The sequence below is a fragment of the Protopterus annectens genome, chromosome 2.part1 (genome assembly GCF_019279795.1).
Source record: "Protopterus annectens isolate FY-2018-M chromosome 2.part1, PAN1.0, whole genome shotgun sequence".
NCBI lineage: Eukaryota > Metazoa > Chordata > Ceratodontiformes > Protopteridae > Protopterus > Protopterus annectens.
The window spans coordinates 1386921983-1386949239 of NC_056729.1; the positions used below are offsets into that span (position 1 = coordinate 1386921983).

At 40.8% G+C, this 27257-nt stretch overlaps 1 protein-coding gene across 1 annotated transcript in view; it reads right to left on the bottom strand.

Moving 5' to 3' along the window:
* TMEM214 (transmembrane protein 214) overlaps positions 1–27257 on the bottom strand; it is a gene marked incomplete in the record, with an annotated part of 1377439 nt that overhangs the window by 82929 nt on the left and 1267253 nt on the right. The window contains 1 exon segment of the mRNA XM_044062865.1: positions 777–945. Coding sequence (XP_043918800.1) covers positions 777–945 — 169 coding nt within the window.

Below are 27257 nucleotides of genomic sequence, written 5' to 3' on the forward strand. Positions count from 1 at the left end.
TATTGGCATGCATTTGCTGGTGGATGTAAAGCCTCAAACTCAAATGTGTGTCACTAGTGACTTCAATCCTAAGCCACACATTTTATGAGGAAAAGACCAAAAACTTGAGGCATACATCTGGACATTCTGTGAAAATCATTACAGCTGAGAAGTATGACAGTACAAATCTATCCCTAGAAGTATTTTCAAGTGTGTAAAACACATTCCAAGGCAGCTGTAATGTGAAACAAATTTGAATTTAAACATTAAACAAAACAAACAAAAAAAACTCATGAGAGAGACTTTCTGTCAAAAGTCTGAAAAAATGTAAAGTATTTCTTGCATGTTCACTTTGAACTTTAGAATACTGACCCTCCTTTTCAAGGGCAAATCTATATCACCACTACAAAGCCAACTGATGGAAGGAGACAAGTTCGTTTAGAAGTGACTGCTTTGAAAAAAAAATGTCTCAGGACAGCCATCATGGAGGTGAACACAAACTTCAATAATCCATAATTCAATAACAGGTTCTATATAACTTTCCTAACAAAATACATTTTAAGCAGTCTATTTTTAAGTACACAAAAGGACAGAGTCAGAAAATGCACACAGTAAATGAAAATATGCCATACATTTAAGCAATGTTCTAAACAAACTTCATGCACCAAACCAAATATATATGCTTTTGAAGGTTAAGGAATCAATAAACAGATCAATGTAAGTAACAGAAAACCTTAAATACTAAGTACCAGTCTGGAAATCAAGGGATGCCAAGATAACAGTAAACTGTTTCTTACCCACTCAATAAATCTGGGCAGGTTTTGTCTAAGCCATGCAATACGAGTTGAGCACATCTCTGCAGTGTATGTAGCAACTTCTGTTGTTTTGTTCCAGGCTAGCTCCAGGCTTGGTCCTAAAGTAACTGCAGCTTGAGAATAGTAATGAGGTGCATTGGCTTCCAACCAACTAAACAGGTAAGATTTTTTTTTTAATTCGAAATGTAGGAAGGCAAAGAAGAAACAAGTTTAGGTAAAGTAGTGCTCACTTTAATCTATGCATTTTATAACATTAAGCAAAAAGTACAGTAGTGTACACTTACCATAAATGTAGATGTTCAAGTGTATTCACTGTTGCAGTCATTACACTTGGGTTACCTGCCTGCAGGTGGCCCTTCAGCCAGTCTGAATATCAGAGTCTTGGATTCCTGCGTCGGATGCTTGGTTTTCTTCCATGATGTCAGGTCGTCAGGGGTATATAAAATATGCAGCCGACGCCATTACATCAGTTTTTCTTGCCCCAGATGTCAGGTGCCCCCATAATGGGAAGCAATTATATGTTATGTTACACCTCCAACAAAAAGCAAATACACCAGAAAGCTCAAATACACCAAACAAGAAGGAAAGGTAGAGCCAAGAGAAGTCAGGGGGCTGGAAGGAGGGTAACCAGGACTGCAACAGTGAATACACTCGAACATCTACATTTATGGTAAGTGTACACAACTGTACTATGTTCTTCATATTTCACTGTTGCAGTCATTACATTTGGGTAGATTCCCAAAGCTAAGGAAGGGAGAAGGCAGTTAGAGAGCATTAGGACCAGCTATTAAGCCCTGCAAAACTAGCTCTGGATTTAGAAAAAATAGGCATGTGGTAATGCTTGGTGAAGGTATGTACAGAGCTCCAGGTAGCAGCTTCTAGGATGTCCCTGGTAGGGGGACCCCTCTGAGAAAGGCTGTAGAGGTAGATGCAGCCCTGGTGGAATGCGATCTTATCCCCTGTGGGGTAGGTTTTCCATGGTGCTTATAGCAGAAATGAATGCAATGGGCTATCCATTTAGAAATGGTTTGCTTTGAAATGGCCTTCCCCTCTGCCCCTGCAGCAAAGCCAACTAGCAGCTGTTCAGATTTTCTGAGAGGCTTAGTCCTGTCCAAATAAAATCTAAGTTGTCTGTGCACGTCCAAAGAGTACAAAATTCGTTCTCCTTTGTTTTCTGGATTAGGGAAAAAGGTAGGCAAATGAATGGACTGATTTAGGGCCACACTAGACACCGACTTGGGCATAAAGGAAGGTTTGGTCCCGAGGGAAACCCTGTCTGCATGGAAGATAATGAAGGGCTCCACTGCCATGAGGGCCTGTAATTCAGACACTCTTCTTGCTGAAGTGATGGCTAGAAGGAAGGCTGTTTTCCAAGAAAGGAATTTCAGCTCTGCTGTTGCAGCTGGTTCAAATGGAGGGAGAGTGAGTTTTTCCAGAATAAAGTTAAGGCCCCAGGCTGGAGTAGGGGCTCGCCTGGGGGGGGGGTCTTACATTTTTAGCCCCGCTGAGGAATTGCTTTAACAGGGGTAAGAGAAGAGCGGTGGTTCAGTATTATAATGTGCTGAAATTGCAGAGGCATGAATTTTAATTGACGAGAAGGATAGGCCCCTGTGGTGGAGCATTTCTGTTAAGTACTGAAGAATATGAGGTAAACTGGGCACTGTAGTGCCCATACCCTGGGTCTGGCTCCAGGAACAGTATATTTTCCACTTTTGAGCATAGGATTTTCTAGTACTAGGTCTCCTTGCTTCCAGAATGACATCTTGCACCTGTTTACTGAGGGCTGCTATTAGAGAGCTCAAGGAATTACCCAGGCTGCAAGGTTCAGGGTTTGAAGCTGAGGGTGAAGAATCTGGCCCGCCTGCTGGGACAGCAGGGAAGGTGTCTGAGGTAGGTGTCATGGATCCAGCAGTATCATACTGCACAAGAGGGGGTACCAGTGCTGGTGAGGCCAGTCTGGTGCAATCAGTATTGTCCTTGGTTTGTCTTGTTTGATCTTTAGCAGAACCTTCGAGAGGAGAGGCAGAGGGGGAAAGGCAAAAACTGAGAGGCAGAGGGGGAAAGGCAAAAACTGAGAGGCTTTCCCAGGTAAAGGACAGGGCATCCACTTTCCAAGCTTGACTGTGGGGAGTCCTTGTGCAGAATTTGTCCAATTGGTAGTTCTGAGGGGAGGCAAACAGGTCTATCTCTGGAGTCCCCCATTTGTTCCTCAAGAGGTTGAATATTTTTGGTTCCAATTTCCATTCGTGTGGGTCCATGAGATTTCTGCTTAGGTCGTCTGGCAGTGAATTTAGCTTGCCTGGCAGGAATTGAGCTTGCAGGTGCACTTGGTAGCTCTAAGCTGTGTTCCACAGAGCCATGGCTAGTCTGCAGAGAGGGTACGAGTGGGTTCCTCCCTGCTTGTTTATGTACCACATAACTGTGGTGTTGTCTGTCTTTATCAACAATTGTCCTGGATGGATGTGGTCTTTGAAGGCTGTCAGGGAATTCTGTACAGCTAACATTTCTTTTTAGTTGATATGTAGGTGCATCTGACTCTGGTTCCATTTGTCCTGAATGCACCACCCTGCCAAGTGAGGCCCCCATGCATAGTCTGATGAGTCTGTAGTCAGGGTTGGGGTGGCAGGGGGGGGGGGTAGATTGAAAGGGAGCCCCTTGTTGAGGTGGCAGGCCTCTACCCACCAAAGGAACTCTGTCTTTATACAAGGAATGACAGGAATCATTGATTCCAGGTCCTGAGAATGTTGACACCATAGGCTTTTTAGACACCATTGTAGTTTCCTCATATGCAGTCTTGCATATGGAATTAGTAGAATTCAAGAGGCCATGAATCCCAGGGCTTGCAGGATTTTCCTTGCAGATAGCTGGGTCTTTATGGCCAGTAGTTTGAAATAGGCTGTCAAATAAACTTTTTTCTCTGGGGTGAGGTAAGCCATCAGGGAAGTTGTGTTCAAGCTTGCTCCCAGGAATACAATTTGTTGGCAGGGTACTAGATGAGATTTATTTTTGTTTATGGTGTACCCCGGCGAGGTTAGCTTTACAAATGCCAGATGTTTTAATAGCATGTTCTGGCTTTCTGCCTGAATTAGACAATCGTCTAGGTATGGGTATATTTGAATTTCTCTGCCTGCAAAATGCAATGGCTGGAGCTAGACACTCTGTGAATACCCTGGGTGCAGTAGATAAGCCAAAGGGAAGTGCAGAGAACTGATAGTGCATGGAGCCTGCTCTGAAGCGTAGGTATTTCCTGCAACATTCCCTTATTGGAATGTGCAGGTAAGCTTCCTTCACGTCCAAGGTTGCCAACCAGGCATCTTTGCCTAGCATAGGAAGCAGCTGTTGAAGTGTTAGCATTTTGAATTTTGGGATTACCAAAAAGGTGTTTAGAATAGAGTGGTCCAGGATAGGACGGCAGGAGCAGTCTTTTCTGGGTACCAGGAAAAGTCTTGAGTAAACACCTTGTGTCCTCTTTCTACTGCTGGGACAGGTTGAATAGCCCTGATACTTAGAAGAGAGAAAACCTGCTGTTGAGCCTCTGCCCACTGATTTGGGGGTAGGTCTGGCCAACCATTTGGGGTTGTTAAGGTGTGGAAGTGGAATCTGTATCCTTGGAAAACTATATTTAAATCCCATTTGTCCTGGGTAATGAGTTTCCAGTTTTTTGCATGCAGGGCGATCTTCCCCCTATTTCCAGCTTTGGAAGTGGGAGCCCCCCACTGCTTAGGCCTGTGTGTACCTTGAGACTATAGCCTAGGTGGTCTGCTGTTCCTAGGTTTGGACTGAGAAGGTCTGGAAGAGACTGGAAAGGACCAATTCTTAGAAGGCCAATGCCTACTAAATCTGGGAGGCTGTACTTGCAGAAATCTTTAACAGTTTGCATAGATTTTGCTTTTTCCTCCATCTTTTTAAGGACTTCTTCTGCTTTGTTGCCAAACAGGCAGTCTTGGTTTAAGGAAGCATCCAGTAATTTAGCTTTAACATGATCTGGCAAGTTTTGCTCCTTAAGCCAAGCATGCCTTCTAAGTACAGACCCAGTGACAGCAGCCCTGCAAGATGCTTCTAATGAGTCAAAACCGCACTGCAAAGTATGTTTACCAACTTGTTCAGCAGAATGCATTAAATCCTGTAATTCTTTATGTTCAGCACAGTCAGGAATCCACATCATTTTCTGTTTAAGTAGTCCCATAATATGCTGCTGATACTTTAACATATGAAACTGGCAATTTAAGGCCCTAATGGCCAAAGTAGCAGACGTGTATACCTTCTTACCCTATCTGTTCAAGGCCCTGGAATCTCTATCAGAGGGGGTAGGGTTCTTGGCAGCAGTAGCCTTAATGCGTTTAGGTCCTTGGAAATGGTCTCTGGATCCGTAGTAGGATTCTTGAACAGGAACTTGTGAGAGTCAGGCACTCTGTAATACTGGTCAGGTTTTCTGGGAGCTGGAGGTAAAGTGTATGGGGCCAGGCTAGAGTCCAAGAAGGCATCATCTGCAATGTCCAGGACAGGAGGGACAGCTAAAGGCCTGTGTTGCGGGAGGAGTAAGAATTTCCTAAGCCTCTTTTTGGAGTCAGAGTAATCCTGGCTTTCCCAGCAGAAATGCTGTTTAAGAGTGTGCAAGGTGTCACCAAAAGAAAAATCTTCTGGAGGGGAAGCAGAGGGAATGGAATCCTCTGCATCAGAATCCTCATAGGTAGATAAGGGCAAATCCTGGTAATCAGAAGAAATCAAAATTTCAGAATCCTGATCAGGAGAATCAGAAGGAAAATCAGTTCTAGGTCTCTTAGAGGGGGAAGGCTGGCTTCCCCTAATTAAAGTATTAAGGTCTTCAGCCATTCTAATAATTCTTTTATTTTAGGCATATGGGCCTGACCATGCGGTTTGGATGTCTGTTTTCTAGGCATGGGTCGAGTTTTAGGCCTTGATGAAGAAGATGGCGTCGGTTTGAAATGCAAGTCTGTAGACCTGAATACATCCTCAGAAGCCGGTGCCTGCACAGCGGCTCTGGACCAATCCAAGGTAGAGACGTTCCATAGTTGAAGCATCTCGCGGCATACTCCGAGTGGGTCTCAGTAGAGGCCTGCGAATCTGAAGTAGTGGGTAACAGGGGCTGTGAAAGCACCTTACAGAGTACTGGCGAACTGGTGACTAGCTTAACGGAAGCGTCGTCGGCAGTTTTCAATCTATGCGGTTTGTCTCTGTCTTTATCTTTACATTTTTTCGGAATATCGGTAGTCGGATGGCTTACCGAAGCCATTTCTGGATAGTTAAACAGAGTACCAAAATAATTTGCTGCAAAAAATAGACCAATGACAAATAGCTCAGGGGTTGAATAAGGCACAAAACCGACAGTGAGGGACGTCGTGGTCTGGGCCTAAGCAAGGAATGCAGTACGAATTAAAATCTTTGAGGTATTTGCTTTCCACAGGTAAGACAATTGTTAACTTTTACTGACATCGGTTTAAGAGCAAGAAAAAGGATCCCCAAAGGGATACTTAGCTTTTTTGAAGACTTCAGTTCTGAAACTCTAAAATGAAAAATTCAGGAGTCGGCTGACCGGCACTTGCAAACTGCTTCTGCTTCGGGCACCGCGCGGCAAGAAAGACTGATGTAATGGCGTCGGCTGCATATTTTATACCCCTGACGACTAACATCATGGAAGAAGAGACAGCACCCGACGCAGGAATCCAAGACTCTGGTATTCAGGCCGGCTGAGGGCTACCTGCAGGCAGATAATCCAAATGTAATGACTGCAACAGTGAAACACGAAGAACATCCATACTCCAAATACAAATGGGTATTTTAGCAACAGCTAAGAAATGTTATGCATAAAATCTCTGCAGGGTAACTATTGCAAAATACAGCTAAACAGGGGTACCCTATCATAAATAACTATTCAAGGACATCTTTGCCTGCAGGGCCTACCATAACGAATGCTTCTCTGTTACCAAGTGCTTTTCTGCTGAAGCTTCTGTCTCAGCAGCTCCCTGTGGGGGAATGGCCCTCCACAACATATGGCAAAAAGGTAAAAGGCATGGCTTACTCACAGCTCATTTCTTTCCTGTGAGAGTCCTAGACAGAGCCTCTGATGAAAATAATCAGAGTAGGAAACTGTATTAATGAAACTAGGCCCTGTAAGAACACTTCGGGAAGATACCTCCCCATGGAAACAAGGAAGGCAATCTAGCAGGAAGGTGGTTATGCAGGTACTGCTGCTGACTGAAGTTCTTATAAGATCTAATATCAGGAATGGTACCATGTTATCTTTTTAAGGTACTCTCAGTTAACATTAACAAGCATTTATTATACAAAACCCTTTTAATCCCGTCCCCTCTAAAGCAAGTGGAAAAGGCCATTACGTTCCCAGTAGAACAGTGGATGCATTTAAGTGTTTCCTTTCCTGCCAATCTACAGCACCTGGAAATTTTTAATTATTTTTGTTAACTGGGTAGAACACTAGTCCACATTAGCCAGTTTCACATTCAGCTTGGGAGGTTACAGAAAAAGGAATACATTGTCAAGTAACTTGCACGCACACACACACACACACACACACACACACACACACACACACACACACACACACACACACACACACACACATGCGCGCGCACACACACACGTGCACACACGCACGCACACGAACACAAACCTGAAGCTTACGTTTGGCTATAGAGTGTAAGATTAGTAGTGCATAAATTAGGTCTGATCAACTGACTATATTTTTCAATATTTACAGATCACTTTAAAAAAAAAAAGGGGGGGGGGATAAGGGGAGAGGAGATGGGTAAGTGGCCTGACAGACAAAGAGGTAAAGGGAGAAGGCTGACAAGGAAGGTAGAGGATGAAAAAGGGGAGTGAAGGACAAGATCATCTGTAGTTAAGATTTGTTTGTAAGGTTAGTCACATGGAGTGTTAGGTATTGTGAGAATTAGTCACATGGAGTGTTAGGTATTGTGAGAATTAGTCACATGGAGTGCGACGTATTGTGAGAATTAGTCACATGGAGTGTGACGTATTGTGAGAATTAGTCACATGGAGTGTGACGTATTGTGAGAATTAGTCACATGGAGTGTGACGTATTGTGAGAATTAGTCACATGGAGTGTAGGTATAGTCACATGGAATGTGGGGTATTGTGAGAAGTTTGGAAGTTGTGGTTTTAATTGCCATCATGTGATTCCTTGGTTTGTAACACAATGACAAGAAGCTTCTTTGTTTTTAGAAGCTGTTTGAATTTGATATAAGGTGACACAGAGGTTATGTGGCTTAGGAATGATTCCCATATACAAGTGCCATTGTTGACTAGCTGTGGTGTGTGGAGTAAAGGTCATTATGAAGTACGGATGGGGTGAGGGAGAATTGTGATCTCAGATTGTAGTGCTTTGTTTTCTTGGAGAGATGGTCTGCAATGAGACGGAATATTTCTTGGTGCATAAATATAAATGTAAGGGAGTCTAAGAGTAGACTGCATCTTTGTTTAACTGCAAGCCATTTAGCTTTGGTCAGAACTGAACAGTGATGCTCTCTAGGAGGGCCAGGGTAATGAATCTACAATATATGGCTTGGATACCGTTTGTAAAGTCGTTAGGTTTTTCTTCGATGCGTTAGCTATGATAGGATATCTGTACCCAAGCTGAGGAAGAAAAACGTTTTTACTGATGGCAGTTCTGCCTTCTCAAGAAAGGAAGTGGGGAACTTTTTTTTGAAAGCAAAAATAAAGCTTTATATCACCTCTCAAAGATAATTTTTCACTCCTTTAATGTAAACCCACTGACTTGACTTATAAAGTGTATTAAAAGTGCTGTGTGTCAAATCACTGAACTATGGGGGAAAGGCGGGACTCTAACCTCACTGTGGAGTAATCTCAGAGTTGATATATTTGGAGATATTGGGGTGCAGGAAGGCAGTTTGCCCCCTCTATAAAAATGCTTTTAACAGCTTTTACTTCCAGTTTTGACCCCTCAGCACTAAATGCGACTATTTCACTCAGGCTGACAAAAATGCATTGATGTTGTCCTAAATTCTGGGTAAATGCAATGAATTTCTTAATAATGAAAAGGTGGTTGTCTTGACAAGCTGGATAAAACCCAAAAAACAGTTTGTTAAAACCACAGTGATGCATTAAAATACCCCTCCCTCAATGGCTATGGTAATCTTGAAAATATACATGTAACTGTAAAACTTGACAAAGAATGTGAAATGACATCACTGTGTTTAAGCTGGCATCACTGTTGCTAAGAATTTGGGACTGTTATGAAGAGACTACACCCTTATAAAAATTATGAGATATGTCGTAACAAAAAGATCCAGAATTTTGGGGGATAAAGTGGCAAATCACCAGGGAACAATCTTCTGGAATAAACTTATTTCACAGTCTGAAGAAGGCCTGAGCAGTAAAATGTGGGATGTGCCAAGACAGAAGTCAGATCCCAGGTCAAGACTAGAATACGATCCCTTATATTTCACAGGTAGCAGCCCTATAACATTACTTGATAATTTAGTAGCTCTCCCCTACAGCTCTGAGCATCTGCTGAGCAAAAACTTAAAAAGGCTTTTGTAACTGAACAGATCTAGTTTTCAAGTTTACACTACAGACAAGTAAGCGTTCACTGATGATCTTGTTATAAATTTCAGTGATCCAGATTCTGCTCAGATGATGTGCTAGAATGCCCGACACTACTGCAGCCCTCTGATTCTAGCTTTGGCCTCGGTCTTCAGACTTTCACTCTCCTCAACCACTCCTCCCAGATATTTGAATCTTGTTAGCTTGTTCCACTATTTTCCCTACCTCAGTTTTCAGATTTTTCTGACTTCCCCATTTGCTGCCATTATGACCGTCTTAGCTGTACTCCGCTTCCTTCCAAGTGCATTCAGTTTTGCATTTCATTCCCCTAACACTTGTTGACGTTCTTGTTCAGAATTTGCTTGCAATGCCAGAATATTATCACTGGTGGGGGGATTCTAGGACTGCTCCTAATTTGAAACTGTCAGCAAATTTGGTCAGCCAGAGGCCTTTGATGTTGTGTTTATGTCTATACTAAATAAAAGAATGGCAAAAGTGTTGCTGAAATTGATAGATATGCATCAGTGTGGTTTTGTGGACAGGACTAAACCTTGTGAGAACATTCACAGAATGATGACGATCCAGACGGAAGTAGAATGCAAGAAAATACCACTGTTGCTGGTGAGTCCTGATGCAGAGACAGCACTCCGAGTATAGTGGGATTTTATGAACAGAGCAATGCATTCCCTGATACAATAATAAGGTAAATTAGGACAGCATATGAAGGCCTGGAGGCAAGAAATAAAGTGGGAGGGTTGCTTTCCAATAACTTGTGTTTGAACAGAGGAACAAGGCAGAAGTGTCTTCTTTCCCCTTTATTTGCTTTATATTTTAGAGCCACTGACAAAGAAAATAAGGACTCAAATTTAAGGATACACTTGATATGGTAATTAAGAAAAGTTGGCTTTATTTGCAAACATTACTTTGTACTTGATAAATCCAGAAAAGGTCATCTCGGTGTTGTGGAACATTTTGAGACAGTTTCAAGTCTTTTTAAGATACAAAATTAATGAAGACAAAACAAAGGCTATAGCTGTAAATTAAATACCCACTCATGACTTGGTTCAGCAACACCTACATTTATGGGAACATGACAAGATAAACTATTTAGGAGTATGGATTAAAAAGGCTTCTGTTACGGCAGCTAAGGATATGTGGGGAGAGACTAAACAAAAGACAAAAACTAGAAAACTGGAAGCTCTTGTTTATGGATAGTACGATACAAGCAGTGAAAATATTTTTAGTCTCTTAAGTTTGATATACAAGTCAGGCATATTTTGTTTATCAATCAGAAGAGAGGTTGTGGACAATAATAAAAAGTTGAAGGAATTTGTCTGGGATGGAAAGAGGGCAATAGTTAAGTGGGATAAGTTGATCCTCGCAACAGAACAAGGTGGTTTAGGGTTATATGATCTGAAGAGATATTTTAGAGCTACACAGTTAAGGCTTACACACATAACACAAGCAGAAAGTTGTAATTCAAAGTGGAAAGGGATGATGATGAAAGCAGAGGTAAATTCAAGAAATAGACAGTGGAATTTTGGATGCAGATCTTTAAGGAAAATAACCACCATACCGAACATTAAGTATTCTAAGAATTAAGCCAACATGGGAATAGAGAAATTCCCAAAAGGAATAATTGCAAGCCGGGGTACAGAAAAGAGGCAAGAGGGGATTCCCAGGTATTGGTAGCAAATAACATGAGGGGGAAAGTTAGGAGAGTGGAATGAGGCCAAGATGAGTTTTGGACTGCATGTTAGAGACTGCCTTCCCTGTCAGAGATTGATGCAGACGAAAAAGGGAAGTCCTAAGTGAACGACATGCTCTGGTAGAGTTTTTAGTCAAATCTAGAATAGAAGCTACTATTAAAAAGTGGATAATTAGTAGGGCATATAAAATACTGCATGATAACTAAAAGAACCAGTAACAGGAGGTTAGAAAAGATTGGGAAGAGATATGTATGGTTCCTAAGTAAGCAACAAAGATAAGAAGGTTTAGAATTTTTGCTTGGGAGCATTTGCCAATGTATTTTATACCCTCCAATCAGACTTCAGATAATTTTTCATTAGGTAGATGGCAAATACTGGGGTGTGATGAGGAAAAAAGAAATAACTGTGAACATGTTCTTGTGGAGTATAATGAGTTGGCAGAATTTATTGGGGGTGCAAACAGCTGTAAACTATGGAAACTATTCTTTTGAGGATGGGAAACAGAATTTGAATTGCCTAGATACAAGTAAGCACTTATGAAGTTTAATTCTTTATTTTTTTATTTTTTTTATTTTTTTAACATTTGTTGACCGGGAAAGTCCGACTAGGTTCCACAGATCCTGTTTTCAGCAGAGGCCCGGGGAGAAATGCTCCAGAAGCATGTCTTTAGAATGTGGGAGGAAACCGGAGTACCCGGAGGAAACCCACGTGAACGCAGGGAGAACATGCAAACTCCACAGAGAAGGCACCCCAGCCGAGAATCGAACCGGAGAACCTCTTGCTGTGAGGCGACAGCGTTAACAGCTGCACCACTGCGCCACCCAGAATTCTTGGCTACCAAAAAGAAATTACTAGAAAATGGAAATCAAAATTGATACCATATGAATTTGAAGTACTGAATATTGTGAAAGAGGAAAAAAATGGAAGCATATTTAGAAAAGGGAAGGATCAAATTGCACAGAAATAAATTGAATTTGTGGGTACACTGCATGCAGGATAATGTTGAGGAAGAGGAGTGAATTTAAGGGAAGCAGAAATTGAGTGATTTATTTAAAGCAGGACTGAAAGACAGTTGTTAGAAAGAAAACATGCATGTATAATGTGTAAATGGAAAAAATGTTAATATGGTTTATTTACAGCTAGACTGAGGCTCTTGTAGAAACCAATTATGTTAAACTGACATTTTGCATAGCTACTGCTCATACTGAATCTTAGATGCACTTTAATCATATAATAGGGGAGAGAAATTTTGTTTATCAACAACTGACACTCCACCACCATTTTTATTAGTCTTACATTTATGTTAGCCAGTACACCCTGTCAAATTCAGTGGAAAAGCACCTTTTGAACCCATCCATTGTTCATAACTAGAGCATCCTAGTTAATTAAGCTATTTTACTGATTAAACATTGAGCATTACAAATAATGACAGTTAAATTACTAAAATTCATAATATGTCAGGTTGCAATAAAATTAATTTTTATTACAGAGAGCTTAAAAACTGCCTTTTCTTAAGATGATATCCTGTGCTTTCTATTTGAAATGCAGGTCTTAAAATTATATGCAGTACATTTTGATTTTATATGTTTTTATCAAAAAGCATACGAACTACCAACATTTTTGTAACAACGTGCATATCAAAACAATTACAAAGCATGAAATGCTGAACGCTTCATACTGAAAAAAAAATTAGGGTCAGAAAAGTTAGCACACCTTTCAGGAACAACAACCTTATCTGTCACTTTTGTTAGGAGACTTATGATATCAGACATGTTTAGCTGAAGAAGGACAGTGTGTGGTTTCCCATGTACATACTTGTCAGAAACTAGGCAAGACCTACAAAAATGAGGTACTGCTGTGCAAACAAATTCCTGAAAAGACTTAAAATATTTCCCTTTTTCATGCAAGGTCTTAAAGTCAGGAATAGGCTACCACAAAAATCTGCCTGTGACACAGGCATCTAAAACTTGATCTTTCACTTCGTCAAGCAGATCTTCGGATCACAATTGCTGTTCTAGACACTTCACCCAGTAAGTCATAACAGCACGTTAAGGTGTGGAGGGCTTACTGTTTTACTAGTTTTTGTTAACTGAATTTTTTAAAAATATTTCACCTTAGAATGTAGTATGCTATTTAGACTAATCTGATTCTTCACCAGAACTGAATTTTGCTATAACATATATGACATACTGGGTCTTGGCTGAGGCACCATCTGTGTAGCATCTGTACTTCTTCCCTGTTCATGTGTATTTTTACTTGCTGCTTAAGGTTATTTCCACATCCCAAAGATACAGTGTACTTGAAATGGAGATCCCACAAATTGCCCATGGTGTGTGTGTAGCCACGAGCATGTGTCCTGTGATGGATTAGCAAACAGACCAAGATTAGTTTCTCTGAAAGAGAGACAGCAACAAAACTGATAAGAAAATATATAAACTGGTGAAGCACTGCACAGGCACAACCAGGCCACCACCGATATAGGTTCATAGGTGTTTACAAGGCTAATGACCACAAGGGCCTTTTTAAGCCTAGCCATGCATCCCAAATCTCTGACAAGTTCTGATACCCTTTTGACAAGTGTAAACATGGGCCTGGGAGAGGAGCTATTTACAGGTCACCTGTTTGCATGAGAGACATAGGTGCCAAACTAGGGATGAATTTCTGGTTTCCCATCCAATTGTCCAAGTTGCTCCTGAATTGAGTTAGGGAGGAACTCTGCTTCACAGGATCACATGAAGTTACTAGGCTAATAGCCCTGGGGCTCTTACAAGCCTAGCCAAGGGTTAACCCCACAAAAGAAACCTCAGTCAGCACCTGTTGCCCCTGTCAATGAGGGACACAGGTGGAAACCCTGGGACAAATTTGTGGTTTCCCATCCACTCATCAAGGTTGCACTAGAAGAGGGTCAGTGAGGTACTCTGACATGTATGGCAAGTCTATAACAGAGACGGGGCAGCCTCTGGGAGACAAACCTGTTTCTTCACTAGGTTTTGTTGATGTCGTATTACAGATTTAGGCCTATCGAGTGGGTAATGTGCGAGGAGTTAGACTTACGGATATGGAGCATCTCTAGTAGGGGAGGGTCCGATACTGCCTTGTAGGTGAGACACAGATCACCTCTGAGCAATCTGTACGATACCGAGTACAGTGACAGTGATTTGAGTCAGCCTACATAGGACAGGTGTTGGAGGCCATGGATTCTCTTTGTGAGGTATTTTTGTGGCTTTTCCAGTTGGTGCAGGTGTTTGTAGAGGTACATACCAAATGGGGCATTACACTCAATTATAGGTCTGAGAGAGGAGTACAGAGAGGTAATAACCTCCTTTTTTCTGGATGCAATCCCTTTACTTATGAGATGAACTAAGTAAAAGGCTTTTCTGACCACTGCCGCCACATGATGGTCAAATGTGAGACTGTTGTCAACCTGAGTACCCAGGTCTCACCACAGGTTGTGTGCTTAGGGGGTTGTTGTTGATGTGGTAATCAGTAGGAATCATGTTTTTGCCGAATGATATGAATACATTTTTTTTGCATTTAACTTAATGTCATGACTTTGGCACCAGTTATTTGTAGCTGTGAGACCCTCTTGCAGTATGTTAACATCATTTGGGGGAGTCAATGACAGCACCCAACTTAGAGTCATCTGGAAACTTGGTCAGCCACAGGCCCTTTGCCTGGACCTCTGATAAGTAAATGCCAAACAGTAGGGGTCACAGGACAGATCCCTGGGAAACACCACTACTGACAGGTCTGCTGTTGGAGGTGGTGGTTCCCAATTTGACCTTGTGGGTCCTATCTGTGAGCCAGTTGGCTACCCACCTGATGAGATAGGGATTAACACCAAGTTGTGTTACTTTTCGATGATGCCCGAGTGGGAGATTGTGTCAAAGGCCTTGGCCAGGTCAAGGTAAATGGTATGTACTGATTTTCCCTCATCTAGGGCCTTGGGGAAGAGTCTCAAAGACAACAACTAGGTTCAATAGGCAAGATCTGCCCATGTCGAATCCGAATTCGGTGGGGTTGAGTGCTTGGAGATTGCCTAATGTCCTCGTTTACGAGATCCATAATAATATGCTCCATGGCTTTACAGATCAGACTTGCAAAGCTAATGGGGTGATAGTTTCCCAGGTAAGTAGTGGTACCACCTTTGCGCAAGGGAATGACAATGGCGGTTCTCCACTCTGCTGGAATGAAGCCTGTAATTAGGCTGTGGTTGAATAGGGTGCTCAATGGTGAAGCTAGCTCTTGCTGGAGACAGTGCAGAATACAGCCTGGGATACTATCAGGTTCCATGGAAGCTATGTTCTTTGCCTTGGATAGGGCCTTTAACACAATCTACGCAGATGTGAGGTGTGTGAGGTGTGGGTATCGGGGATGTCGACTGGGCCTTTGGGAGGGATGTCAACTGGGCCTTTGGGAGTGATAAGAGGGTGAAGTTTGAGCTGAACCTATCAGCTAGCAGGTTGGCTAAGTCAGCAGGATCAGTGTAAGTGGTACTATTAAGTACTAATCCGGAACAAACTTGGGCTTTGCCATGAAGGCTCCTAACGTAACCGAAGGACTTGTGGTTTCCCTTTGTTTCAGAGACTAGTTTCAACTCATAATTGGCTTTGGAGTTTTTCACTAGTGATCTAATTTGCTTGCTGAGTTGGAGGAGGGAGTTTATCCAATTTGGAATTTGCTTTTTTTTACCCTTGGACAACAGTTTCTTCCTTTGGATTCACATGGATTAGGAGCCTATTTATAAAATCCAACAATGGTCTGAACTTTAATCACAGCCAAATGCAAAAAAAAAAAAACAAGACTGCACTACAAAAGGACGTAAAACATTAAACACTTAACTGGTATCACCGTGTTTTTCGTCTCAGAACCACTGAGACTTCCTCAGATAATACTTTTATTACTACCTCAAATCCTTTAAATACAACCATTGTTAATTTTTAAATCCCTGTGCCTGAAGAATCATACAAAAATAAAATCATATTAACGAAATGTACTTAATAAAAGATAAACAAAATCTAAAGTGAGATGTAAAGGCTTCTAAAACTTCTAAAAGCATCTCCATTTAAATTATTTACTAGAAAAAAAGAACTTGGAGTACATATTTTCCAAGCAGGGTGGAGATCAAATAATGAATTCAAAAGTTAAAAAGAAAAGGTATATATAACCTGACTCTCCACCCACAGTTTTTTGAATTAATAGTTGGAAGGGAATTAAGGAAAAATGTAGAAAATAATAAGGTCTGGTCCAATTTGACAAAAGAATAAATAGATTTATTAAATAAAATAAAAAATAATGACAATCAGAGTGATGAGACCAGATAAAGGGGTGGGTTGGCAATTATGGACAATATAATTTGTGTGGGTAAAATGATAGAAATATTAAGTGACACAAATAGATATGAGAGGGTGTCCATGAATGAGAAAAACATTGCCTGTAGAAGAATTGATTTCGGGCTACATGATATGCTTTTAGAAGGTTTCATCAATTTGGAGGTTGGGAGGGTGGCTTAATGGCTAAGGTGGTTGCCTTACAAACACAAGGTGCAGGGTTTGAGTCTCACAAGGGATAACTGGCTAAGCTTAAAATGGCTCACAGGGGCAGTTAGCCTAGTACTAAACTATGAACTATGAACCTATGGAAGAATACAACTTTTTAAAGACGGACAAACCTATGATACCATCCTTATTTGGAATTCCAAAGACACATAAAAAATATGTTAGAGCCACCTAAGAGGCCCATTATGGCCACAAGTGGATCCAAAACACATTCTTTAGCATTATATATAGAAAACAAATGAAAGACATTGGAAACACCACACAGAGGCCTTTTTAAAAGATTCCTGGGATTTAAGGCCAAATTATTTAATGAAATTTTTTTTTGTCACCATTGACATCATAGACCTTTTTTCCATCATCCCACACAAATTAGATTTAAAATGGTTTGAAGAGGCGATCTCAGACAAAGGATTATTCAGTTTTGAAGAATTTGGAGTTTTATTAGAACGAATGGAAATGGTACTTGGAAACAATTTTATTGCTTTTGAAGGGGAATTTTATAAACAAATTAATGGCACAGCAATGGGTGCAAGTTGTGCACCCAACTATGCCAATATTATTTTACAAGTATGGGGAAAGAAATACATTTTCAACTCCCCTTACGTACAGTTCTGGAGTTTATATAAAAGGTTCCTTGATGACATCTGCATATTTTGGACTACTACTGAACAAAAGTTGACCGAATTTATAGAATATATAGGACAAACTAGACCGGTTTTAAAGTTTACATATAAAATTGAAAGATCTAGGGTCAACTATTTGGAAGTAACAATACAGATGGTGAAAGATGAAAGGAGGTTTAGGTCCACAATATTTAGAAAATACACTTTTTCTAATTCTTTCCTCCGTTTTACAAGTGCCTACCCATATAAACAGAAGCGAAGTATTGTAAAGGGACAATTTATAAGGGCTTCTAGGATGACCTTCAAAGAGAATGATTTTGTAAAGGAGTGTGAAACAATTAAAAACATGTTTTTAGAAAGAAAATACCCTGAGAGGTTAATAGAAGAAGTAATTAAAGAAGTTAAAGAGGCTAGAAGTTAAAGAGGCTAGAGTAAACAAGTATTTCCCTCTACTTGGGAGAAAGGACGTTACATTGAGTAAAATACTGTTTAACAAGGGTAAGAATAAGGATACTGACCAAAGAGAAAATAATTCAGGACATAAAGGGGCATTTATTACAAATTTTAATAAAGGCAATAGTATCATAACAAAAACCATCAACTCCTACTGGGAATTATTTAAACATTTTTCAGATGTAAAGAACTTATTTAAGGGCTCTATTCAATTTATCTACAAGAAAAGTAGGGATAGTAAGGACATATTTAAAAAGAAAAAGAAAAATAGTCAGAGTAATCCTAGGAGAAAAGAAGGGACTTACAAGTGTAGGAGATGCACGCAATGGGCATACATTAGTAATACTAGTTATGTATACATTCCCAGTAAGGACGGATCGATACAAGCCAAGGAATACAGTAATTGTGATAGTAAGGGGCTAATATATTTGGCAATGTGTGGGAAATGTGGGGCTTTTCATGTGATTAAAACAGAGAGCCCTGAAAAAAAAGAATCTATGAGCATTATTACAATATACCCTCAAATGACAATAATGCCATATACAAGCATACTTTGGCTTGTAAAGATTCAAAGTTCTTGTTTTTTACTTTGGAGATGGTAGCCTGGAACATTAGACGTAGCCCATGTGAAGAAAAGATAGATTACAGAGAAACATACTGGCAAACAATGCTAAGGATATTTATTTATCACCATCTTTAACATTTTACATACATTACAGATAATTTTCACATTGTTTGCTATTTAGGTCACTAGGGGGTAGTAATGGAAGCAATTCATGTTAGCAAAAAAAGTGGAGTTGGCTTTTTTTTTTTTTTTTTTTTTTTACAAAATACATATTTAAATGGAGATGTTTTTAGAAGTTGGTTAAAGCCTTTACATCTCACTTTAGATTTTGTTTATCTTTTATTAAACACATTTTGTTAATATAATTTTTTAGTATGATTCTTCACAGAGGGATTTAAATAGTTAACAGGGAGTGAGTTAATTTATTGATGGTTGTATTTAAAGGATGTGAGGTAATAATAAAAGTATTATCTGAGAAGTCTCAGTGGTTCTGAGGGAAAAAATGTGGTGATACCAGTTAAGCGTTTAATGTTTTATGTTTTTATAGTGTACTCTTGTTTTTTTTACTTTTTGACTGTGACTGAAGTTCAGACAGTTACTGGATTTCATATCGGTGGTCCATTTGTGCCTCTGCAGTGCTTCCTCACCATTTTTACATAGCCTGCACTCTAGGTGCTCATTGCACTACTTTTTTAACATGTATTTTGTTGACAGGAAATCATATGACAAAAATAGCCACTACACAGCAGAAATTACTCTAGACTCAGTTTGAAATAGAAAAAGATGAAGAAAATGTGAACAATGCATACAAGGGAGTCTTGTGCCACTAGTTTAAGTACCTAAGCAAGCACAAAACCTTTGCTGGTTCCTTGCAGGAATTACGTCATTACTTAAGAGAAATTCTGGCTTGGAAAAAGGACACACAATGTGGGTAAATCCAAACATTATTACTTACTCCTATAATGACACTCTCCAAATAGGAGCAAAGAAGACATCGTCACTCCAAAGGGGAACTCACTCTGAAGGCTTCTCTGAACAGGGATCAGCAGGACAGCTACAGTAGATACACTCATCCCAATATCCAGTGGGTATTTAACAGTGAAATCTCCATCTGCTCAGACCCTATGATGGATGATAAATAAAAGGATGAGGGATGGTAACCTCTGGGAAATCTCCTTGGACCAACTGGTACATCCACTCTTGTTTTGGGACTGGAAGCATGACAGCTGCTCATTTAGCTGGCATTTCTTTCAACTGGTCACTGTTCTAATCTCCTAATATTGGTCATTAACTTCCAAAAAAAAATTGCAGCCCTCATCAGGGATAGGTGGAAGAATGACTAAAAAACTGCTAAACCATGTCCTTGTGAAACTATTACAATAAAAACCTTCTTAACTGGACATCATCAACTTTCAACCAAGAAACAATAATCTTAGAAGATTTCAACCTCAACTGGTTAATCTGTTCCACCGAAAACCCAACCAACTATATTAATCTCTTTGGATTCTCTCAAATAATCTGTTCCTCTACTAGTGTAGATAAACACAGCAACAGAAAACCATCTTAGATTGGAATCAAACACACCTCCCTTATGTCACCATGCTGGCTATGTCGCTGATACTCGCAGTGACCATATGCCCACCTATTTTCTCAGATGCGAAGTACCCCCCTCCAAATATATCATATACAAACTTGTCTGTAACAAACAAAAATTGATACCGACATTTTTAATACCCTTCTAAAATAATGTAACTGCCCCCCCAGATATCTCCAATTAAACAAAACAGTTAATACCTGGATATCCTCAGCAACTTGGCTTCCCTTAGAAAAATTTGTACAAATACAAGACCAACACCATGGCTAACAAAAGAAACCAAACTACTCATGAAACACAGAGACAGAACATGGTCACAATACCAAACCAACAAAAAACAAACATCCCTAATTAATTATCAACAGTTAAGAAACTTAGTCAAAAAAACCAAAAAAAAAACAAAGAAGAATTGAAAAAAACCCCCCTCCTATTTCACAATCCAACAAAACCATCAAAATAACCCCCAGAAATTCTGGAGTGCCATAATGCATCTTATTAACCCCAAGCAAGGTACTAAATCAACCCCATCAACCCCTAACAATTCAGAGTCCAGTGCCACCGAATTCAACTTGCACTTCACAAGTTCAGTATTATCACTGCTAAATAACAACAGCAACACCCCACTGATAGTTCCATCTAGCTCTACTTAACATCACAAGTCATTCTCCATCAAACCTATACAAACCAGCTACATAAACAAATTCCTTAAAAAACTAAAACCAGCATCTGTTGCAGCCGACAAACTTAATTGAGTTTCTAAAACTTGCAGCCAATGCATACCCAACCTCCCTATTAATCAACTGTTCCATCGCAGAACATTATATCCCCAAAATATGGAAAATCTCACACATTATCCCAAAGGTGGCACTTCTGCACAACTATCTAACTATAGGCCAATCACAATACTTCCACCCCTGGCTAAAATTCTCAAGAAATGCATACATTCACAACTAATTCCGTATCTATTAAGCAATAACCCTCTCTCCAACTCTGAGCATGTGTTTAGACCAAAACACAGCACCACAACTGCTCTCATCAGTTTCACAGACACAGTTAATCAGCTTAGAAACAAAGGATAATTATAGCATCTATTTTCCCCGACATGTCAAAAGCTTTTGACAGTTTCACATCAACTTCTCAACAAACTTGCCTCCCTAAACCTTTCCCAAACAGCCATCCCATGGTTCCGCAGCTACTTGTCTAAACAAGAAGCAGTTAAGTGGCAAAAATACATCTCATCTCTGCTACCAGTATCAGTAGGTGTTCCACAAGGTTCAATTCTTGGACCATTACTCTCTACCATTTTTACTAACTACTTCAGTTCAGCAACCCAGTCAGCATCCCACTTTACAATATGCTGCTGATTCTTTTTCTCATCTGTGCAGCCTCCTCTATTCCTAAACTTACAAATAAGTCAAAGCATTTAGACATAGAACAATATTCATCTCTCAATCAACTCATACTTAACCCAAATAAAACCAAATTAATGCTGTTCTCGAACAACAAAGCAGCTCAGCTTCCCATCCCCTTCATTATCTACTCCAACACCAAAATTAAACCTGTGGAACACACCAAGCTGCTAGGTGTCACTATTGACAAAACCCTTAAATATGACAAAAATATAGTCCAGACAATCAAAAAATACATATCAGACTAGGGACTCTGTACAGATCCAAGTCATTCCTCACCACTACTTCCAGAAAGGCTATTGCCAGAACACATCTATCTACCCTCTTATACGCCTCCCCAATTTTTACAAATCCAAGAAAAACTGACTTTAGTACGCTAGAGACCTGCTACAGTAAAATAGCCAGGTTTGCCTCTAACCACACAAATAGATCCCACCAGTGTCTACCTCTGACAACTAAACTGGGTCTAACTTCCACATTTGTTAACCTTCAATCAGCTAGCAACCGCTCATACCATCATACACCAAACCAAACAACCATACTGCCCTAAAAAACTTAGTACAACCCTACTCTAACTCTAGACCTCTCCAGTCATCCAACAAATTATTACTTAAGGTCACTAGATCAAACAATAGCCAAGGGGATGCTCTGTTCTCCAAACAAATATCTACAATCTGGAATTCTATCCCCCAGCAAATAGTTCTCACAACTAACTCTTCTACTTTCAAAAAAACTTTTCCAGGAACATCTTATAAACAACTGGATATGTTCCTGCTCTTCCCCCAGACTGACCAAACTACATACATTGCCTTTATTCTTTGCTTCCTACTCTTAATCCTCTACAACTCCTCTCTCAAGATCTCATTGCTTTCTCTTCATTTTATAACTATTTCACAATATTCCTCAAGCTCCCACAACTAATCACACTACCATTATTTTTTTCCTGCCTTTATCCCAGCAAGTCACTTCCACTCTCAAAGCTTATAAACAACACATACTTATAACTTCTACTATGGCCATCTGACCCCCTCAAACACTATTTTCTTCTCTGATGTTGTCCTAAATCATTATAAATAACTGTGTTAATGGAAATTGTGTTTACTTTATAATACCTACTATATATAACTACACTGAAATACATGTTAACCTGATATGTTCAAATGTTATATACTTGGAGCTTTTCTCCTTGGGCCTCCACTGAAAATGGGCTACTAGCCCAGTTGGACACTCTCGGTAAACAAATGTAAAATAAACTACTCACCCTTCTTACCCCACATGTTGAAAAAATTGTTAAATTCATCAGTGAAAAAGGAAGACCAAGCTCTCCAAGGCAGGTACAGGAAAAGCCTAAGAAAAATCTCATCATTCTGACAAGTCACTTACCTTTTGGGGAAGGCGAAAGAAATCAATCTCTCAAGTCAAGGTCAGATCCTGAAGCATAACTTTTAAACTCAAAGACCCAGTAAAACTGCCTTTCCCAGTGAGTGAAAGAGGCAGTAGTCACATTTTAGGTTATGATCGAAAGACTGGGTTCTAAGAATACTCCCCTACATTGTGCCTGCCTGAGTACGAGGAACAGAATAACCTCCTACTACAGGATAATGACCGCTGACGATGGAGCAGAGTTTACTCCAGGCATGGTTGATTTTGAGGATGCAAGGCCTGTATTTAGACCTGGACTTCAGGTCCTTTACCTTCTGCCTTTCATATTTCTACCTATGATTTCTGGGCAGATCTTTCAGCGGATACCCGAGCTGCACCACATCAATTAAAATTAAAAGATGGCTTGGATGCCGGTGAATGCTTCTACTTTGTTTTACAGATGCAAGGAAGTTGCTCTCTTGAAATGCTAGCAGTGATGACAGTTAACACTGTCATCCTGTCACCGGCAAAAAATGCCACCTGTGGTATACCTAATTAGGGATCTATCAAAAAATAGGTAAACCTGGAGACTAAGCACTCTACACATCAATCATAGCAGGAAACTGGAACTGAGTGAGCAGATAGAAAGTACAGTTGTGTCTACTTACCATAAATGTAGATGCTCAAGTGTCTTGACTGTTGCAGTTATAAAAGTATAGGATATCCTTGCTGTGGCAGCCCTTGACCTACCAGAGTACCAAAGATTACATCCCTGCCTCCTGGGCTGGCGGATGCTCTAGCCTGATGTCAGGACGCCTGGATATAAGAGTCGTTGGCCCTTGTGTTTTTAGGTCTTTCTTGCCCTCCATAAATGCAGCCTCACACTGAGACCCATGCCAAGAGCACACAGCACTGAAACTGTCTCCAACAGGACTAAGTAGGGGAACTTGGAAAAACTTCAATTATTGAAGGTGTGTGTATGTGGGTGGGTGAATCCTTAGGATTAAACGAAAGCACCTGGGACAACATAGAGGAAGGACAGGAAAGAATGCTGCAACAGTGAAGACACTCAAACATCTACATTTATGCTAAGTAGACACATGTACTATATGTTCATCATGTTTCACTGCTGGGAGTGATAGCAGTATGGGAGGAATCCCAAAGCACAGAATGGGGCGACTGAAAATGGGATTTGGCTGAAGCCAGAATGCCCTTCAAAACAGCACAGGCAAATTAACCTCAGGTTTTTTTTTTTTTTTGGGGGGGGGCAGGTAACCTTCCATGATTTCTTTGGTGGGACCTCCCTAAGAAAGGCTGCAATAGCAGCAGTAGCCCTGGTAGAATGTAATGTCCTTGCATTCACCGCTGCGGTATTCATAACATATAGGATTCCCTGCTGTGGAAGCCTGACCTCCGGCCAGTCTATCAAAGTCTACATTTGCTTTAAGGTACGCTGATCACCACCCAAAAGCTCCTTGCATAGTGTAGGGCATAAAGGTGACATTCAGGTGTACCATCCTAAGAACCTGTTTGCCACCATTCCGAATGTTTCGTTTAACAAGTCTGTTTGCCTACATCTGTTTTCTGCCAGTGTGGATGTATTGTTCTCCTGTGAACACCTCCGCATATTTGCTGAAGTCCAAGCCACTGCAGATAAGTACCCCATTGGGGTTTTGTTTTTTCTTGGCTTTTTTGCACTGTTAGGAGTTGATGTCATCCAGGAAGGGTAAATGCCAGTGTGGGAGACCAATTCTCCACAAAGACCACCATAAGTGTCTTTACCTAGGAGCTTTTCACAACCATATATCTTGTTCAATTTGTCAAGCACTTGTCCTGAAACCCTTTGTAGTAGGCTTGCTTCCCTTTCCTTGTATCTTGAGAACCAGTGTGTTAAGCTTCTTGCTAAAGATACAATGAAAGGAACTTCCTGCCCAGAGGGTCAGCTGTCAGGGAAGAAGGTGAAAAAGGTAAGAACAGAATCTTCTGCTGTCCAGCCTTTGCCAGGTGTTTCTCCCGATGCCATTACAAACCCGGAAGCTTGCCTGGCTGTGTTGTTGGATTTCTCTGCTGCAACCGGGGTGGAGGCCAGTGAGGATCCGGTTGACAACACATCTGACAAGGCTTTGTAGCCATCCATTTCAGACGTTCAGGGGGGAGCCACAGCTGATCGTTTCCAAACAGCCTGGGGGGGTTCCACAGAATGCTGTCCCGAGTCAGAGCCTTCTCAGTTCTATAGGGTGGACGTTCCCTTAAAAAAAGAACAAAACACTAAACAGGTTTCTTCTGCTCTTCGTGATCCACAAAGTGAGGGGTAGGCCTTTACTCAGTTATTTAATGCTTTAATGTCATTATGGCCTCCTCAGGGAGTTTTTGCCCCTGCTCCTCCTTGGTCTTCTACTCCCCTTAAAAGGCCTAGGGAATAGGAGTCTTCTGAGGAAGAGTTGGATTCTGATGAAGAATCCCAGACTTATTCTACTCAAGATTCCTTCTCCTTTAAATTATGGCTCAAAGAGTTAGATTCTGATGAAGAATCCCTGACTTATTCTACTCAAGATTCCTTCCCCTTTAGACTATGGATCAGAGGAGAAGGAACCTAATAGTTCTGATAATCCTTTTGAGGAAATTTCCTTTGGGAACACGATTGCTAGGATGATGGAATTTTTTTTAAGTGAGATTGTGCTCAGGTCTCAGATATCCATAAAAGGTACTATGAGTTACTGCAAATGGAATCTCCTAAATCTGCAGCTATTCCTCCTGTTTTGGCTGCTTTGCTGGATGCTTTTTCCAATGCTTCAAAAGGGCCTGATTCTCTGCCCCCTGCTCCCAGGAAGCCTGATAGATTTTACAGGGTGCCTGAGGACTGTAACTTTTATACAAATGCCCTGCTGCTGACCAGTCTGTGATGTTTGTAGCCTCTGATAAACCATCTGAATTGCTTCCTTCACCCAAGTTACTGCCTTCTGACAAGGACAGCAGAACCATGGATAGGCCCAGTAAGGAAATTTACACTTCTGCTACCCTTGCTTTTAGGGATATTAATTATCAGACCCATATATCTAGGCATGTGTTGGTTCTTCTTCGTCAGGCCTCTCAGCTTATTTCTGATCTTCCATAATTTAAATCTAAAGCTTCTGCTCTTTCCTTGCTAGGGACTTCCTCTCAAGCAGTTTGCCATTCTATCAAACGTAGCTATGATGCAGCAGATGCCTCTTCTAGGGCTGCTGCTTTTGGGTCAGTAATGAGGAGGTTTTCTTGGCTTAGGCTTCAACCTTTACCTGACGATATTACGGCTAAGTTAATGGATGCTCCTCTAGAGAATAAACTTTTGTTTGGGAAAGCAGCTGCTGGTTTAAGTCTCTTTAGGATAAGGGGAAGTCCTTACAGGAGCTTAAACATGTGTTTGTTTCTCCTGTACCTAAATTTCAGAGAAACTATTCTTCTAAGCCAGCGTTTGTTCATAGTCAATCTCGCCTTTCTGCTAAAGGTAAAAAGGGTGGCAAACAGGCTCCTCCTGCTTAGGCCACTCAGACGTCAGGTATTCAGAAGCCTTTCTTTCCTGACAAACCAGGTGTTATATGGCTATCCATCTCTTCCTAGCCACATTCCTCTTTTTCTTCCTATTTGACTTCAGATAACTCTGGATTCTTGGGTTCTGTCAATCATTCGTCAGGGATACTTCATGGCGTGGGTATCCCATTTTTCCCTTTATGGGCATTCCTCAGCCTCCTCAGGAACAACTTCCTTTTTCCTCCAGAGGTTCTTCAAGATCTCTTGTCTCAGGGTACTATTCAAGAAGTGCCTGTCTCCCAAAAGGGGAAGGGGTTCTTTCTAGTGCCCAGAAAAGTGGGCACTTGGAAACAGATTCTAGACCTCTCTCTCATCTAACACTTTTCTAAAGGTGCCTTTGTTTCGTATATTGTTCCTTCAGACTCTCTCTCTCGCTCCCTCAGGCCTATCTGGCATCTCTGGATCTCAGGGATGCTCCCCTCCATATTCCAATCCATCCTCTTTTCAGGGCGTTTTTAGATTTCCCTATTGATTCCTACCATTTTCAGTTCTCTGCTTTGCCATTTGGCCTTTCTACTGCCCCAAAGGTGTTCATCAAATGCCTTGTTCCTGTGACTGTTTTTTACAGGCTTCAAGGGATCCAAATATTTCCTTACTTGGAGGACCTGCTGATTCAGGCATCCTCTCCAGAGATCCTTTTGCAAAATCATCATTTTGCCATGTCCCTTCCTCAGAGCCTAGGGTTCACAATAAACTTCGAAAAGTCCTCTCTGACTCCTCAGGATTATGTCTTTCTGGGTTGCAGGATTCAGATGGTGCCAATGCTGGCATCCCTGCCTCTTCCAAAAGCCTTAACTCTCATTTCTTACTTTCAAACTCCTTCCCCTGACATTCATTACAGCCAGGGAGTTTCTGAGAGCTCTGGGTTTCATGGCTTACACCATTCTAATGCTCCCTCTGGCCAAACTCCACACGAGGAAGTTTCAGTGGTTTCTGAAGTCATTGCGGCTTCAACATGCATATCCTCTAGACTTTATAGTTCCTCTTCCTCCTTGTCTCTAGAAGAAACTTCACTGATGGATTCAGCAGCTGTCTCTGAATCCAGGACTCCCTTTTCATCC